Source organism: Emiliania huxleyi, assembly GCF_000372725.1.
Source record: "Emiliania huxleyi CCMP1516 unplaced genomic scaffold EMIHUscaffold_87, whole genome shotgun sequence".
Classification (NCBI taxonomy): domain Eukaryota; phylum Haptophyta; order Isochrysidales; family Noelaerhabdaceae; genus Emiliania; species Emiliania huxleyi.
In genome coordinates, this window is record NW_005195508.1 from 27,908 (window position 1) to 45,208 (window position 17,301).

General features: G+C 68.6%; 3 protein-coding genes across 3 annotated transcripts in view; all 3 read right to left on the reverse strand.

The window, feature by feature from the left end:
• EMIHUDRAFT_107041 (hypothetical protein) overlaps positions 1-1,725 on the reverse strand; it is a gene marked incomplete at both ends in the record, with an annotated part of 8,721 nt that extends 6,996 nt beyond the window's left edge. The window contains 2 exons of the mRNA XM_005758265.1: positions 46-175; positions 245-1,725. Of these exons, the coding sequence (XP_005758322.1) occupies positions 46-175; positions 245-1,725 (1,611 nt within the window). The remainder of the gene's footprint in view (positions 1-45; positions 176-244) is intronic.
• Positions 1,726-2,357: 632 nt separating this feature from the next.
• EMIHUDRAFT_219576 (hypothetical protein) lies at positions 2,358-3,941 on the reverse strand (the record flags this gene model as incomplete). Its single annotated transcript, XM_005758266.1, has 2 exons — positions 2,358-2,373; positions 2,761-3,941. The coding sequence occupies 2 exons, from the start codon at positions 3,939-3,941 to the stop codon at positions 2,358-2,360; spliced, it is 1,197 nt and encodes a 398-aa protein (XP_005758323.1).
• Positions 3,942-7,785: 3,844 nt separating this feature from the next.
• Positions 7,786-8,181, reverse strand: EMIHUDRAFT_219578 (hypothetical protein; the record flags this gene model as incomplete). The annotated part of the gene is made up of 1 exon (XM_005758267.1): positions 7,786-8,181. The coding sequence occupies one exon, from the start codon at positions 8,179-8,181 to the stop codon at positions 7,786-7,788; it is 396 nt and encodes a 131-aa protein (XP_005758324.1).
• Between the last annotated feature and the right edge of the window lie 9,120 nt (positions 8,182-17,301).

Genomic DNA, 17,301 nt, shown 5'->3' on the forward strand with positions numbered 1-17,301 from the left:
CCAACGCCCCTCCCTCTCTCCTCGCTTCCGGGGGCAGCGATTCACCTGCATGCCGAGCTCCGCAGCGCACGCATACACGGCGGCGCTCTTTCCGGCGCCGCTCGGCCCCTCGAGCACCATCAGGCTCGCCTCGCCGTGGCTCTCGCCCTCACTCTCGCCCTCGGCGTCGCTGCACCTGGAAGCGAGGAGAGAGGGAGGGGGGTTGGAGTGGAATCGGGGTCGCGCCGTCCTCCGCGCAGCGCACCAGTCCGAATCCGAGTCGTCCTTTGGCCGGCGGCGGCGGCGGCACGCTGCGGCGCGAGCCGCCCGCTGCGGCGCGCCACGCCCGTCCGCCGAGTCGACCCACTTGCGCAGCCACGTGCGCAGCTGCGCGACCGCGCCCGAGTTGCCGCAGACCTCAGACGACTTAGTCGGCCGGAACGCCTCGCACCAGAGGCTCGCGTCGCCGTCGGCTTGCGCCCCGTCCGCCTTGCGCTTCAGCAAGCCGTCCCACGGCGCCGTGGCCTCCGCCCCAGCCCCCGCCGCGCTCTCCGCCTCAAGCGCACCGCCGCCGGCTACCCCCTCCACAGCTGCGGCGACCCCGTCCACAGCGCCAGCTGCGGCCCGGCGGAGGGACGCGGCCGCCAGGCCCGCGTCTGGCTCTGACAAGCAAAGCGTCGCGTGGGGCGAAGGGTGGGCGGGCGGAGGCTGCGGAGCGTGCCGCGCCACACCCGCACGCCGCGACAGCGGAGCAGCGCCCGATGCCACGGGGTCGGAGCCGGGGGCGGCGGCGGCGTCCGAGGCGGCGGGGGCGGCGCCCCACGGCCAATCCTCATACGAGGGAGGGAGCGGCTGCGCGGCGGCTGGGGCAGAGCCCGGCGCAGCGCCCTTGCAGCTCCCCTGCCGCGCCGGCGCAAGGTGGACGGCGACGTCATCGACGTCGAGAGGGCGCTGCGCCGCCAGGTCGTTTGCGGCCTCGTCTTCGGCCTGCGGCGTGCGCCGCTCCGACGGGGCGCAAAAGATGGAGGCCACCGAGCGCCCCTCGTTGACCTTGGCGAGGTCCTGGCGCGCGCGCTTCTGCTCGGCGAGCCACCGCTCATGCGCCGCCGCCCGCTCTGCCGCGCGCCGAGCCTCCGCCTCGGCGGCAGCTTTGGCCGCCGCCGCCGCCGCCGCCGCCGCCTTGCGCTTGGCCGCCTCCTCCGCCTCGGCCTTTGCGAGACGATCCGCCGCCTCCGCCTCAGCCTTCTCGCGCTCCGCCTTTTCGCGTCGCTGCGCCTTTGTGAGGAAGAAGTCGCCCGCGCCCCGCCCGGCCGACGCCCTGGTCGACGCCCTGGTCGGTCGGCCAGCCCTTGGCGCCACCGTCGCATCCGCCGCGCCGGAGCTGCTCTCAGCCTCCTCGCCGCCGCCGTCGGGGGCATCGCCCGCGCCCACAGCCGCACCGGCGCCGCCCGCCGCTTGCGACTCGGGCGAGGCCCGCTTGCGCCGGCTGCGCTTTGCGTCGGCGGGTTGAGGCGCGCTCCCAGACGCCTCAGCCGGCGGCACGCTCTCGCCCTCGACGCTGTCGAGGCTAGCGGCAGCGCGGCCACGCTGCGGCGGCGCCATCAGTATTTGGAACGCATTGCTGCCGGATGGGTCGGCGGCGCCGGCGCTTTGCACCGTCTCAGCCGCTGCGGGAGGGGCTTCCGCGGGCAGGGTGGCCGCCCGGCGTGGCGCAAAGTCCTCGTCGTCCTCGATGTCCGAGTCCATTGCAACTGCTGCTCGCGCGAGGGCGCTGTCCGCTGCCTGTCGCGCCGTTGCTCCCCAACTGCTGCTTGCGCGCCTTCGAAAACAAAAGCGGGGAGCCGCCTAGGGGCCAGGGCTCTCTTGCCCGTAGCCCGATACCGATCATCCGGCTCGCTGGGTGCGCTTCTTAGCTCCCCGGCCCTGGATGTGAGGTTAATGACTGCACTCCAAGTGCTCCAAGTGCCCCGCACAGCGCTCCAAGTGCTCAAGCAAGTGCTCCTTGGAACACGCACGCTCGCGAGCACCGAGGCACAGGAGAGCGACGAGACAGAGGATGAAGCGACAGGAGAGAGAACGACGAGAGTGGGACGACCGCGAGGTGGCATGAAGGTTGCAGCGAGAATCGGCGAGAGACTGCGAAGAGAGTAGACAGGGGAAGAGGCACAGACGCCCAAGGGTGGGCGACGGCTAGCACCACACTCCTCTCCTTAAAATCCCTGTGTGGTGGCGGCGTGCCGTCCTCCCATCCCTCCCGTGGGTTGTCTTTCTTCTTTCTTTTCTTTCCGAGGAGGAGGACGACCCAGTAACTGGAGGCGCTGGCAGCACGTGCGCTGTTGTACTTGCCTCGCGGTGCGCGCGCCCCTCTTTTCGCAAGGCTATTTCTTTCGGGTCCTGTGTCGAGTCCTGTGGGAAATAGAGGCGACATTCGAAGGCGAGCGCACCAACAACTTGAGACGGAGCCGCCGAAAACCGCGCCACCTTTGCTCCACCTCTCCGACGACGAGCGGTGTCCGAATAACTATATCGAGGCATCACAGACCGCCACCGCCGTTGCGCGCTTGGGTTCCACACCATGCCGCGGGACGGGGGGGGGGGGGGGGGCGTTCACGTAATGCGGAGGGAGCGGTGTTGCGGGCCCGACCTCGCAGCGGGTGTCACAGGTTCACGAGCGAGGCGCAGGAGGCGCCCCACGCCGCCAGGGAGGGCGGCGCCCAAGAGCTGGTACGCTCGGCGCCCCCGGCGCCGCCGGGGTCGCTCGAGGAGCCGCCCACGAGCGACCGCCGCGACTTGGACCTCGCCATGAGCGAGAGCCTGCGCGAGGCCGGCCTGCTCGACCCTCCCGCCCCCTCCCTCGCCAGCGACTCGGCGCTCCCGTGGGTCGGCAAGGCGGCCGGCCGCTTTGGCGGGAGCGGCGTCATCTCGATGTGCACGAGCAGGGAGCACGACTCGATCGGCGCGCCGCCGCTGGGGTTCCGGAGCGGCACCGCGCGGTAGCCAGGCCGGAGCGCGCCCACGAGCGCCGCCTCGTACGCCAGGAGCTGCCTCGAGCCCTGCCGCATCACCTGCGTGCGGCAGTTGATGACGGAGAGCTTGAGGAAGGTCTGGTCGGGCGTGTAGCACGCGCAGCGGAACTCCTCGCCCGCCCACGACGGGTTGAGCCCGTTGCTGGCCACCGTCGACGTCGTTCGCGACCAGCGCTCCTCGAGAAGCTCGGCGTCCTCGCTCCCCACCATCCCGCCGATGAGCTCCACCTCGCACGCGGGCGAGACGATGCCGCCCGGGTGCAGCTGCTGCGGCGCAAAGGCGCCCTGCGGGTGCCACTCGTCCCACGGCCGCGGGACGAGTCGCTCGTCGCGCGTCTTGGGCAAGTTGGACGCGCACATGATTCGGATCGACAGCAGCACCCCCGAGCCGAGCACCTCGCCGCGCGGCGGCAGCTGCGGCTTGAGGACGTACCCACAGCCGCCGTTGAGCTGGAAGAGCGCCTCGTCGACCATCATCGCGCCGTCCCACGTCTGCACATTGAGCGCCACCATCTGGACGCCGGCGCCCCACAGGCGGCACGCGTGCAGGTCGGAGATGTTGCTGGAGTCGACGCGCCCTCCCTTTGGGTAGACGCGCGAGAGGTGCACCTCGTTGTGCGCGATCCACGCGGGCTGCTGCTCGCGCTCCATCTCGAGGGTGGCGGTCTCTCTGTAGGAGGAGACCACTATCGGCTGGCGCGCGCGCTGCTCGGCCGGCGCGGTGGGCTTGTAGCCGGAAAAGCGGACCGCACGCATCGTCGTCACCTCCGCGAGCGCTGGCGACACCTTTCGCCGAGGCTGCCTCGGTGCGGCGGCGCGCGAGAGCCGCGACCTGTAGCGTGACGAGCCCGACGCCTTGGACTTGCGGCTGTTGTTGGAGTTGATCGAGCCCGAGCTCGAGCCCTGCGTCTTGAACAGGTCGGACCGTGTGTCCATCGAGAGCCGCACCTTGCCCCAAGAGCTCGACGAGCTCCCCTGCGCGGAGACCAGCGGCTTGGGGGACGGCGTCGTCGGTGCCGGCGGCTCCGCGTCCGCCTCGCCGTCGGACCTCGCCGCGTTCGCCCGCGCCGCCGCCATGGCGCACCGCGCCACCCCCAGCACGCCGTCGGCTGCCGCTGCGCCCGCATCGCCGCCGTGCCGGTCGGAGAGGTCGAACTGCACTGAGCTCTGCTGCCGAGGCATGGCTGGCCCAGCCGCGCCCCGCACCACCTGACTCCTCGAGGTAGACCTGAGCCGCCAAGAAGCTTCGGGACGCCGCCGCGAGTCGCTCGGCTCTGCGGTGTCTACGAGCTGCGCCGGGAGCCTGTGCGACTCGTCGCCGCCCTCGTCCTCCGACTCCGTGTCCTCGTCCGAGATGCCGACCAAGCTAGTGCGCTGGGCCGCGCCTCCCGCTCCTGTGGACTCGGCCGAGGAGCTACGAGTGCTTCGCAAGTGGCTCGAGTATTAAATTTAATACTGTAAGGCATATCGGTTCCGTGAGTGAGCACACTCACACACACACACACGCATAATCGGTTCCCTGGGCGTTCACTAGGATTCCTACCGGGTACTCAGTAGGGATCCCTTATAGAGATGTTAAAGGTGGGTTAAGAGGGAGATGTGCGCGAGCTGCGGGACCGCCGGGACGGCGGGCGGGTAATTGCGACTCGCCGCCACTTTTGGCGACTTTTGGGACGCGCGATCGACAGGCCGAGAATCGACATATGGCGGGCGAGGCCGTCACGGCCATGATCGTGGCTGCCGACGCCGGCGACAACCCGTTGGCGGACCGCCGCGAGGACCGGGAGGCGGCGGCGGAGCGGGAGAGGAAGGCGAAGGTGGCGAAGCTCAACTCGCAGACGGCGAACGCGATGGACGTGGTGCGGGCGCAACAGGCCGCGAAGGAGCGGGGAGCCTTCGACGAGGCGGCTCTCAGGGCGAACGAGGTCGCGGGAGCGCCGGTGACGGCCTCCTCCACCATGGTCGCGAGCATCTTCGATTCTCCACGCGGGGGTTCTCGAGGTTCTCGAGGTGGATATCCTTTGGCCGCGTTGGGTAGCGAGGATTGGTGTAACCCGAGCCACGGAGGCGTGTTTTCTGACGGCCGACCGTCAGTGCACGGAGTTGCCACTTCTCCGACTGCCCCGGCTAGTTCCCGAGGCTCGCCGGGTTTCCCCTACGTCACCCAGGACCTAGCGCGGGTGGGTTGGAGGGGGCTCGCCCCGCTCCTCCCCATCGGGCCGCATGAGCGGCCACGCCTCGCAGATTCGTTTTCGCGCCTGGGTCGCGGGGGCAAAGATTGGCAGATGGTGCAGCGGCGCGAGCAGCGGAAGACCCAGACCGGCGCGGGCACTGCCGCGCAGGTTGTGGAGAGCCTGGAGATGGTGGCGGCGTCGGCAATCGAGATGTACAGGATCCCACAGTGTACTGCCCCCCCCCCCCCCCCGGGGGGGGGGGGCGTGGCGAGCCTGGCTGTCCGTGCCCGACAGTGCCGGATCCCTTGCCGATGTGGTCCACATCGGACCGCAGCTCGCGTTTGCAGGCGAGGGATTTGTCCGTGTTCGAGCTCCCGCCCGGCGCCTCCTCGGAACCGGCGCCGCGGCGGAAGTACAACCGCCCCGTCCTCGACGCCCGCGCGCCCGTGCTTCCAAACTCCAAGGAGCTGTTGCCGGGCGCGCCGTTTGTGAGCCGCAGGGGCAGCCGCCGCTCGGTTGGCTCCTCTGCGCGCACGAGTCTGTCCACCGACGGCGGCGACGCGTTCTGCGCGTCGTGCGCGCTCGAGCAGGAGCGCGGCGTGCTTCAGTGCGCCTTTTGCCTGCGGCAGCTGTACCGCGACCGCAACCAGCACCTGCGGCAGCTGAACGAGACGGACGAGTCGCTCTTCATGCCGCAGCACGGCGCCAACATCTACCGCGTGTGCACCTTCCGCATCAAGCAGGGCGGCGAGTCCGCCTTCCGGCGGGACTTTTTAAAGGTGTACAAGGAGGGCTTCGTGCGGCGGTCGGACGGGCTGTACTCGAAAACGCAGAGCGACGTCGACTTTTGTGAGTTCCTGCTCTTCCCGGCCGCGTCGCCCGACACGATCGCCTTCATCGCGGTGTGGCCGAGCCACCAGCAGTTCAGGGAGTTCCAGGACGGCGACGGCCCGCAAAACCTGTTTGAGAGCGTCGGCCAGCACATGGTCACGCCTCCAGCGGTGCTCGGCACGGGCTAACCCTAACCCTAACCCTAACCCCAACCCTAACCCTAGGTCACGCCTCCGGTGGTGCTCGGCACGGGCCCTGCGCGGTGGCTCTACGGCGAGGACCCAGTCAAGAGCAGCGCGGCGGGCGCGGCGATGGAGCTCCGCTTCGTCTGGTTCAACGAGGAGCGAAGCAGCGCCTCCTCGACGGAAGGCAGGACCTTGCCGTGGAGCCTCCTCGGAACCTTCCTGCAGGCGGCGAAGCAGCTCCGCCTCGACGGGGGAGCGCTCTCGCGCACCGCCGCCGGCGCGCCTCGAACCGCCCCCACGGCCTGCAAGACACGTCCACGACGCGCTCCCCCCCCCCCCCCCCCCGCGCGCGCGCAGGCGGCGCGCTCAAGCTCGCGCTCGACGAAATCGACGGGCTCGACGCCACCTTCGCCCCTCTCGAGTTGAGGGGGACAACCAACTCACTCGCATGCAATGAGTTCTCAAAGGCTCGACGGCACCCTCGCCCTCGAGTGCGGCGACCGCCTCCTCTTCGTCTGCGGCTACTCCTCCACCGCCGCAGCCGCGGAGTGGCACTCCAGCGCCCTCGACGCGCTGGCGCCCTCCGCCCGACGAGCCAGCCTGCTGCAAGACGCGTCCCCGACGCGTCCCCGACGCGCCCCCGCCACGGCCCGCAGGCGACCTTCGCTGACGAGCAGCCGGGCGGGCTTGCGCAGCGGAGCGGCTCGGGCTTCATCGTCCAGGCGACGAGGGAGGGGCTGGATCTCGGTGAGGAGTGAAACCAACCTCACTCCCCCCCCCTCCTCCGCCCCCCAGGCGCACAAGGAGGTGCCGCAGGAGGTTGCACCGCGCGGGCCCCACCTCGCGGTGCGCCACGCCTCGCTGGAGCGCCGCTCTCTCCGCCCCTCAGTAGAGCCCCTCAGGAGAGGCGCCCTCGCGCCTCCTCAGGCCCTCCTCGCCACTCCGGGAGGCTCGCGCCGCTGCCCCGCCACCCCCGCCGGCGCGCGGCGAGGGAGGCCGCCCCCGCTGCGCTGGTCCAACTCTGGCACCCTCTTCACCTACCCGGAGAAGACGAGCGCCTCGAAGCGCTCCGTCGGGTCGAACGAGAGCGACCGCAGCTCGGCCTCCGAGACGTGGGGCTGGCAGGCCACCGCAGCTGTCGCCGCAGCCGCCGCCGCCGCCGCCGTTCTGGCGGCCGCCGCGGTGCTGAGGAGGGCCGGGCCGCCGGCGCGGTGAGCCGCGTTTTGGGACAAGGAGGGCGGGTCGAAGTAATGGTAAGCACGCGTCAGACAGCGCAACACTCTCAACCCAGTACGTGTGTACGTCCTAGGTCCTACCGTGTCGCCCTCCTCGGGCCCCTATAGTAACCCACGTGTCCTCTCACGCCGCGCACACGCCGCGTGTGTCTCCAAGGGGTTTCGTGTGTGTGTGCCGGTGAGGGGTGTGTGTCGGTGCACGGTGGGTGTGGGCGCGCGCGTGCCCTGGCGTCATCGCACATACGCTCTACAAGTCGACGTGTGGCTACGAGATCTCGATCTCATCTACCTCTTTCACCAGCGGAGCGACAGACCATATTCCGAACTCCTTAGCACAGCAGCGACCCACCGTGAGCTACTTGCGTTGAAGGTTCACTCCTCCGACATCGCCTGGGAGCAAAAACGGACTCGAGAAACCCGCCGAGGCAGCATCTGGCTTTCTCGCCGCCTTCTCCTCGCGGACTCCCTTTTGCCAGTCAGCGCCAAAAATCGCAGCCGTCCCAGCCTTCGCTTTGCGGTCCTGGTTGGCGAGAAGCTCGCGCTTCCGCGCTACTCGTGCTGCCATGCAGGCGTCGTCGCAAGCCGGAGCAGGCACAGGCTCGGCAGCGAGGCAGGACGCCGGCGCGGCTGCAGCGACGAGCGCAAGCGGAGCAAGGCTGCGCCGGCCGCAGAGGGTGAGGCAGCCAGCTTGTGGGAGCGATAGGAGCAGGGCGAGAAGGCAGGGGAGGCGCCACAGCACTCCCACTCGCATTATCAGAGTGGCTGCGACGAAGATAAAGAATTCGCGCGCCCGACGGGCCAAACTCTGGGTGAGAGTGTCCTTTAATTTATTTATTACAATTTATTACAAGAAGAAGAATTCAAAAATCTCTCTCTCTCTCTCAGCTCACCCCTACTCTCCCCCTTCTTTTCGTCGCGGCAGTCTTCTCCGCGCTCCGATGGCGATGCCCCGCCCGAGCGCGAGCCCAAAAGGGCCCGCCGTCAGCCTGCTCTAACATGGTCGATAAAGTTTTATTTAAAAGAAGAAACACCACGAGATATGGACCGGGACACGCTGATCGCTGTGGTTCGGACGTCCCCCCCCAACCCCCCTCGGCGCAGTCGAGTGACTCACATTAAGAGAGGACACCCTCAACGCAACCGTTGGCTAGGCACTATAGGCAGCGGCCGAGCTCTGAGCCCTTCGCCGCCCCCTTTCTCCATCGTCATCTTATTCATGACCCCTTCGCCCTCTGGCCGAGCTTCTTATTTTCACGGAGCTTGCTTCTTGCTGAGCTTCTCGAGCATCTGATGCAGGAGCCCCCTCTGCTTCTGGGTAATCTTGCTAAGCCTCTCGCCGAGCTGCTTGATCATGCTCAGATCGTGTTGCTCCCCTTGCCTCAACCGGCTACCCCCCGCGGCCCCCACGCCTAGGTCCATCGTCTTCTCCCCCCGGGTCTCCGTCGCGTTCACCCTCTGGCTGAGCTTCTCAGTTTCGTGGCTGAGCCTCTCCTCCTCCTTGCAGAGCTTCACCTTCTCCTCCTCGAGGGCTTTAATCACATCCATTTGCCTTTTGATGTTGCTCAGATCGCCCTGCTCGTCCCTCACCTTCTTTATTGCGCGGCACAGCCGCTCGTCCTGGGACCATCCTAGTTTCGGATGCGCCGGGTACACCTCGTGGATGCTTGGTACATCTGCATGCTCGCGCCGGTACTCCTGGTCGAGCTTTTTGTCGTGATGCTGTGCAGCATCGGAAGGAGCATCTTTGTGGCAGACGTCCCAGCGCAGGAGGTTATAATTGCCCTCCATGACATCCGCTTCGCTGAGGACAAAGGCGGGCACTGTCGGGACGGCGTAGCCGACACTGCCGAGGTGCACCTGGCGGCCGCTGCGATCCGTGTTCGTCCCCGCGCCAGCGAGCATTGTCGCCACCAGCACACACAGCCGGTGGGCGCCGTCGATAACGCGGTAGCGGGCTTGGCACGGGTTCTGAGTCGTCTTCACCACGATGACGGGCGCGTCGAGGCACAGGTGGCCGCATCGGCTTTCGGTGAGCTTGACGCCACACGTCGTCTCAATCTGCGTCGCATCGACCCGCAGGTTGACCTGGCCGCTCTCCGGCGCGGCGGTGAATCGCCACATGTGATCACGATTCGCCATGCCCTTTTGGCACACTTCGGAAAGCGGGATCTGCAACGGCTGGAGGCGCGCCTCGGCAATCAGCTGCATGGCCGCTACGATCGAGATGCCCCACGATTTTCCGCTCCAGCCAGCAAGGTTCCATGGGGGGCCTAGATCGTGTTTCAGCCCGCCACCTCCGAAGATGTCAGTGGCTTTTCCAATGGCTTTTGTCTCGTTCTGCCGACAGACAGTGGCTTTTCCAGTGGCTTTTGTCTCGTTCTTCTCACAGGCACCGCCAACGACACGCGACATGTAGTGTTCAATCTGCGCTAGCGTTTCCGCTGGAAAGTTGCTCATCGAGAAGTCCCGGCGCCCGGCAAGACGTATGCTGCCGCGAGCATCTTGGCCGATTGCCACGCCGCATCTGGTTGAAGTGGTGTTTGTGGCCGCATCCGATTGAAGTGGTGTGCGGAAAACGATGCCGACGGCGCCGCTGCCGAGATGCTCAGCTGGTGAAGTCACGCTGCCGACGGCGCCGCTGCCGAGATGCCCAGCTGGTGAAGCCACGGGCACCGAGTCCACGGCGGTCGCCGCTAGCAGCACCTCGAGGAGCGCCCACATGTACATACGCCGATCAGTGAGATAGCGTTCTGGGTGAGTACGGAGTAAAAAAAAAGATCTGGCGCGCGCGCGCGCGCGCGTGTGTGTGTGTGTGTGTGTGTGTGTGTGTGTGTGTGTGTGTGTGTGTGTGTGTGTGTGTGTGTGTGTGTGTGTGATGCCATGCGTGACCTAGTAGTGTCCCCAGCTATGGGCGTGTCCATGTTGGAGCCAGGTGTGGTGTGGACGCGAGAATAGCTCCGGCGTTCATGGAGGCAACCGATGCGAGTCGACTGGTGTGTGTCGCCGTGGTTTCGTATCAAGAATACTCACTCACACACTCTTGCTTGCGCGTGACCCCTTGCGTGCACGCCCAAGCTCGAGCGCCATCACGCAGAGCGAGCTCTGCGCAGGTCCCGCGACCTTCTCGGGCAGGAGCCCACCTCTCCTTCCCTCCGTGCGCCCAACGATATGGGCAAATCCGCGCCAAAGCGCGCTTCCGACGCTGACCAAGACGTACGGCCCGCAGAGGCAAAAATTGGCTCTGGGCCGGAGCCCCCCCCCTCGGGGGCTGGCGGGGGCACCGACGGGGCCCCAGCCGCGCCTCCCGCTCCCGTGGACTCGGCCGAGGAGCTGCGAGTGCTTCGCAAGCGGCTCGAGCGGCTCGAGGCTCAAGCCGCCCAGCCCGTCGCACCCCAACGGGGAAGACCCCCCACCGGGAGGCGGCGGGGGCGGCGGCGACGGCGGCGGAGCGGGCGGCAAGGCGGCCAAGGACCGCGAGCGGGTGCGCCCCGACCCTCCCACCCCCCCAGACTCCGACGCCGACTCGTCGGAGGACGACGTGGGCGGCGGTGGTCACCGCGGCCCCCCCCGCCTCGGCGGCGGCGTCGGTCGCGACGATGCTGTCGGCGAGCTGTTCGGCGGCCACAAGCTTGCCTGCGACTACGACAGCGACAACCCCTTCGAGCGGAAGCGCGGACTGCAGCTGCGGACCTCGCACTACGCACCAGCGGCGACACCGTGCACGCAGAGCTGCACCGCAAGCTCGGGGCCGCGAACCAACAGGAGGTGTGCACCCTCCTTCCCTCCCTCTCGTACATGTACATGTACGACCTGCACACGCACCTCGAGCGGCTCGAGGCCGCGATTGGCGACGAGCGAGATGATCCCGGAGATGCCCGCAGGGCGCTGCGGCTCGTGCACGAGCAGGTGCGAGCGGCGCGCCTGCAAGCCGGGTCCATACTCGCCTTCGGCCAGGAGCGCCTCGACGAGCTCGAGTCCGTCGGGAAGGGCGCCCTCGAGGCGGCCGAGTTCGACCCGCTCTACGGCAATGAGCGGTCGCAGAGCGGCGCCCGCTCCCTGCTCGGACAGCGGCTCCACGAGTCCCGCGTGTCCCGCCGCCACACCCGCCTCGGCGGTCGCCTCCGCCGACATTGCCCGGCTCAAGCCCAAGCCCCCCGGCGCGTCCAAGCGGCTCTCGGCCGCCTGGGCGGCGGCGGCGGCGGTGACGGTGGCGGAGGTGGGCGCGACAGTAGCGGCAGCAGCCGGCGGGGCGGCGGCGACAGCGGCGGCAGCGGCGGCGGCGGCGGCAACGGCGGCGGCGGCGACCGCCGCAGCGGCGACGGCGGCGGGAGCGGCCAGCGCGGCGGTGGCCAGCGCGATGGCGACGCCCGTGGCCAGCGCGATGGCGGGGTCTCCGGACGCGGCGGCGGCGGCCGGGGCGGCGGCCGCGGCGGAGGTGGCAGCGCTCGCGGCGGCGAGCGCGGCTAGGAGGCCCGCGGCGCCTCTGGCTGGCAGCCAGGGCGTGGACGCGACCTCCTCTTCGCCAGGCCCCCGAGAGCTGACCGGCTCGGGGGTTCCACCAGGTCTCAAGACATACCGCGATCGGGTCCGCTCGAGGCTCTCCGCCTGGCGGGACATCGGCGCGAGCCGGCAGACGCTGCGCTAGCTCGGCGAGGGCGTGCGCGTGCCGTGGAACGAGAGGGGACCACCTCTCCCGTTCCACCACGGCGTGGGCAGCTTCTCGCCGGACGAGCGAGCGTGGCTGACGCAGGAACGCGGCCGCTGCCTCGGCACAGGCGCGTGGCGTCGGGCGACTCGTTGCGACTACGTCTTTCAAGCCTTCGTGGTGTGGCACAAGGGCAAGCCGCGCCTCGTGATCGACTTGCGGTGGGTGAACGAGCACGTGGAGAAGCGCAGCTGCAAGTTCGAGTCGCTGGCGACGCTACGGCGGCTCGCGAGGCGGCACGACTTCATGCTCTCGCTCGACCTGACCGACGCCTACCACCACATCGGCGTGCACGAGTCGGACGTCGACTACTTCACCTTCGCAGTCGAGACGGAGGCCGGCGTGGAGTACTTCTCCACCCCCGCGCTCAACTTCGGCTGGACTCTCTCTCCGTGGGTCTTCACCCAGGTGCTGCGCGACGTGGTGCGCTATCTGCGCAACCCGGATGCGGCGGCCAGGCCGCGCTACGGGCAGCGGCGGCGCCACTCGGGCGTGCACCGCGGCGTGCGACGCTCCCGTGGCTCGACGACTTCGCTTTCTTCGTACGGGGCGTGCGGGCGGACCACCCGGAGTACGGCGCGATGCTGGAGGCGGCTCGCGCCGAGAGCATGCGTGTGCGAGCCCTCTTTGGCCGGCTCGGCTTGGCCGTCTCCCCGACCAAGGGGCAGCACGAGCCGTCGCAGCGGCTGGACGACCACCTTGGGCATGCCGTCGACTCGACGCGCGGCCTCTTCCTCCTCACGCCGAGCGGCTGGAAACAGAGGCGAAGCGGCTGGCGGCGGAGCGGCTGGCGGCGGAGGCGAAGCGGCTGGCCGTGGAGCAGCTGGCAGCGGAGGCGGAGGCGAAGCGGCTGGCGGCGGAGCGGCAGGCCGCGGAGGCGGAGGCGGAGGCGGAGCGGCGTCTGTGAACAACGCAACCCTGAAGGTCATGCCCCACCCCCTCCCCCCTCAGCAGCGGCAGCATCAGCAGGGTGCTTGGAACCGGACGGCCGCCGTCCACGCAGTCATCAGCAAAGAGAGTGTCGGCCTTCTCGGGTTCTCGCCGTCATTCAGCCACGATCGCACCGTTCCCACGCGGCCGTCCGCAGCCGCCTTGAGGACGTTCTTTGGGACTTCACCACCCGGCGCGCTGTCACGTGTCAGCAGGCGGTGGCGTGCGGAGCGCGGCGTTGGCGCGGGAGGGCGGGGCGGGCATGGTACAACCCAAGGGAGGGATGCGGATGGGAGGACGGCACGCCGCCAGACACAGGGATTTTAACAGGCTCGCTGGTGGAATTATTCTTGATTTCCCACATCACGCCGCCCGCTCCGATGCCCCGCGGCGGAGGTCCGCGAGGCATTCCGCGGGGAGGCAAGGGTCGCGGCGGCCGGAGAGGCGCCCGCGAGCAGCCAAAGCCTTCCGACGACGGCCCGGCCGGCCCAGAGGCGGTTCTGTGGGAGGCGGAGGCTCAGCTGGAGCGCGGGGAGCGCAAGCTGCGGGACAAGGAGCCCGCAAAGGCTCGTGCGATGCTCACGCAGGCGGTGGAGATGCTCGAGCATGCCGGCCTCGTCAACACGCCGAGAGGGTGAACGGAGATCAGCCGAGATGCCGAGATCTGAGTCCCCGGTGTCAAACGCGGCGGAGAGACCGGGCCGCGTCCACGCCAGGTGCCTCCTCTTTGCCGCTGCGACCGGGAGCCTGCTCCAGATCGACGCTGACGAGGTGAGGCTGGCGGGCTGGGCGCGGCGCGGCGCAAGCCTGCCCGCCGCACCGGCGCCAAGCGGGCCAGAGGCGCGCATCAGCGCACTCGAGCGGTGCGGCGAGGCGCTCGAGGCTGGCTTTGCTGCGGCGAGCGGTGCGGGCGACCTCGCCGCCGCCGAGGCCAGCCACTACTGCGACACGCGGGCGCAGGTGTGCGCCCTCCTCTCGGAGGAGAGGGAGGCCGAGGCCGAGCGACTGAGAGCGAGCGCCGCGCACGGGGGCGCTGCGGACGCGGCGGCGGCGGAGGCTGCGGCCAAGGCGGCGGTCGACGCGAGTGGGCGCGCACTGGAGCTCTGGGAGAGGTCGGGCTCGCTGCTGCTCGGCTCTCCGCCTGAGACGGAGGGGTCGCTGCCAGACGACTGGGAGGAGGCGGCCTGGGAGCCGGAGCCGGACCAAGGACCGCCTCGCCACCCGTCTGCGGGAGCCTCTTCTGAGCCCTGTCTGAGCCTTCCATAGGAGCCGGACGTCGACCTGCTCGCCAGCCTCGCCTCGGCCCCTCCTCCGGCAGGGCGGGCTCCTGTCCAGTGACACGTCCGCACGACATGCCGGTGACACGCCCCATAGGCCTGCCTCCGGCACGGCCGCCTCCTCCTCGAAGCGGCTGCGCGCGCCGCAGCCCGCGGCAAGGCGGCGCCCGCGGCGGCGGCGCGTGCCGCTGGCGAGGCCGCCGTCGGCCGCTCGCTCTCTCTCCACGAGGAGGTTTGTGCGCGGAGCGACTCGACGCGTGGCGACGCGCTGGACAGCGTCCTCCGCGACTGGGCTCAGGCGCCGAGGGACGCCCCGTGTGGCACGTGTCGATGTGCACTTGTCGAGGGCACGTCCCCGACGTGTCCATGGCAATCCCCCACAGGCGCTGTGGGACGCCGCCTCGCTCGCCCTCGCGCACGGCCACGCCTCCGCGCTCGCCGGCTCGGCGAAGGAGCTGCTCGCGAGAGCTGCCAGCAAGGCGGACCCCTCCCCTCCCCAGCCGCCTCCCCTCCCCAGCCGCCTCCCCGCCCCCGCCCCAGCCGCCTCCCCCTCTCCTCAGGCCGCCGACTCGATCCGCCTCTCCGCGGTGCCCCTCCCCTCGTCCTGCTGCCTCGCGGGCGACATCCTCGCCGCAGCCGCCGAGCTAGAGCGAGACCTCGAGAGCGGAGGCGGCGGCGGCGGAGGAGAGAGCGCGGCCGCACTCTACGCCAAAGCCGCTACTGACGGGTGCGCGCGCGGGCTCTGGGCGAAAGCGAGCCGTACCCGAGCCGTCCCCGAGCCGTCGCACTTTCCTCAGGTACGAGCGAGGGCTCCGCGTGAGCGCGCGCGACTTGCGGTGCGGCATCGGCGCCGCCGACGCGTGGCTCTCGGCGGCGCGGCTGCAGCGGCAGCGGGGGGAGGCTGACGCAGCGGCGAGCTTGGGCAAGGCGATCGGCTTGTTCGACGCGCTCCTGCGGCAGCCCGAGAGCGAGTGGATCCGGCAGGGGCTCGCCAGCAACGAGCTCGGCGAGGCGCGCTACAACGCCTGCTGCGCGCTGGCCCTCGCGAGCACTCCGGCCGGCGGCCGCATCGGGGAGTGCCGGGCCTCGCTCGAGGCGCTGGTCACCGCCGGCGACGCCACCGCGTCCGAGCTTGCCGCCGACGACGATCTTGCCCATCTGCGCGGGGTCGAGTGGTGGCCGCTTCTCTCTTCGGGAACGGTTTAGGGCACCGTGTTTGATCGATCGGGAACCGCGCGGGGCCGTGAGGGTACCTTTAAGCCGTAACTCATCGTCGCACACCGCAACAGCGCATGCGTGCATGTACGACGTAAGGTAAGGTAAGGTAAGGTAAACTTCTCCACACACACACCGCACTCTTGTAGCATGCAGCATGCAGACTGCATATGGATTTGCCTTTTGCATAGACGGGCTGATTCTACATTCCGTACGAGCTGCGTACGGGTCCGTACGCGGGACTCGAGAGTGCTTGGGTGTCTTTTTCAAGGTATGAATGCACAGCGCGTCTTTTGAGACAGCAACGCCAATCGGAGATGCCGCGAGCAATTCGGGATGCGCGGGGAGCAACTAATATGCGGACTCGCGTATCTTAGGATGCTCGAGCATACCGAGGACAGCGAGCGTCTAAGTAGAGGGAGAGGACCGGTGAGTTGAGGAAATCGGGGGAAGCGACCCACTTCGCCACAGACGGTCCCGCGCCTCGCCACTATGACGGGCACACGCCCCGCACCGTCCGCTGTGTGCCCGTCTTTGTCCGGAGTGAATACTCCAACGCGCTCGTCGGTGACGGTGTCCCCCAACCTGCGCCGCGCTCGGCGAACCTCGACAGCGCTTTCGGTGGCATGCAGCTCTTTGCGACAGAAGCCTGGAGAGCAGCTCCTCTGCTGCTCACACACTCTGCACAGTTGACACAGCCTACTGTGCGGCTGCCACAGCTGTGACAGCGATGGGCTCGCCCTCACTGGCCCTCAGTCACTTGTGCTGCGGCTTGTGTGAGCGACACTGCTCGGCGACTGCCGGCACACTGTGAGACCATGGGTGTGAGGTTAAACCACGCTACCAGCGCTTGGTCACATCGGCCCCGAGGTCAGGTCCTTCTACTCTGTTAGTGACAAGACTTGTCTACTCGCTGGAGCCGAGCAGGAGGGCCCGGCGCACAACCCCTGGTCAACTCAGGGTCCACACCCCGTAGGGCACCTACGGCTCTACTAGACGCACTTTAACCTCCAGAGACGCATTCGGTAAACAAAGATGCCCCCCCCCCCCCCCCCGACGGTCGTCAAGCAAACGAGTAATAAACACGTATGAGAACGCACAAGCGAGGGGCGCCGACCACAGTGCGCGCGAGCGAACCGTAAATCGCGCACGTCTGGGGGGGCGACCCCCCCCCATCTTTGTTTACCGATGCGTCCTAGAATGCAAAAACGCATTCTAGGACGCACTTTTCATCTCAAAGATACCACGTGTCTCGGGTACACAGGGCATTCTAGGATGCGACGGCTGTCCTGGAGATGGCCGCGCCGTGTCTTTATTTGTTGCGCGTTCCATCTTAGACGCCACAAGCATCTATAGATGCACAGCTGTTCTGAGATGGCACTTGCATACTAGATCACATTTTACTATACTTGGACAGGGAAGCGTCTCAGGAGACACCGTGTGTCGGGTGCACCGGGCACCGAGGGGGGAGCAGGGAGCACGCGGAAAAGGCGGTGTGATCTCTCGGCACCCCCTGGGGGCCCTGCCTTGAGTGCTCGCGTGAGGTCTCTCTCCTCGCGGCCTGCCCCTCCTGGAGAACCAGGTTCTCAGCACCGCGCATGCATCTGCTTGCGCCACGAGCTCTGGGCGCAAAGTTGCATGCTCTGCTTACGACGATCCGACGGCGACGCCGCTCCCCCCCCCACCAACCAGTTTGCGCGGCAGGTAGCGGGGCCAGTTCGAGGCCGAGGGCGTGGGCGTGCGC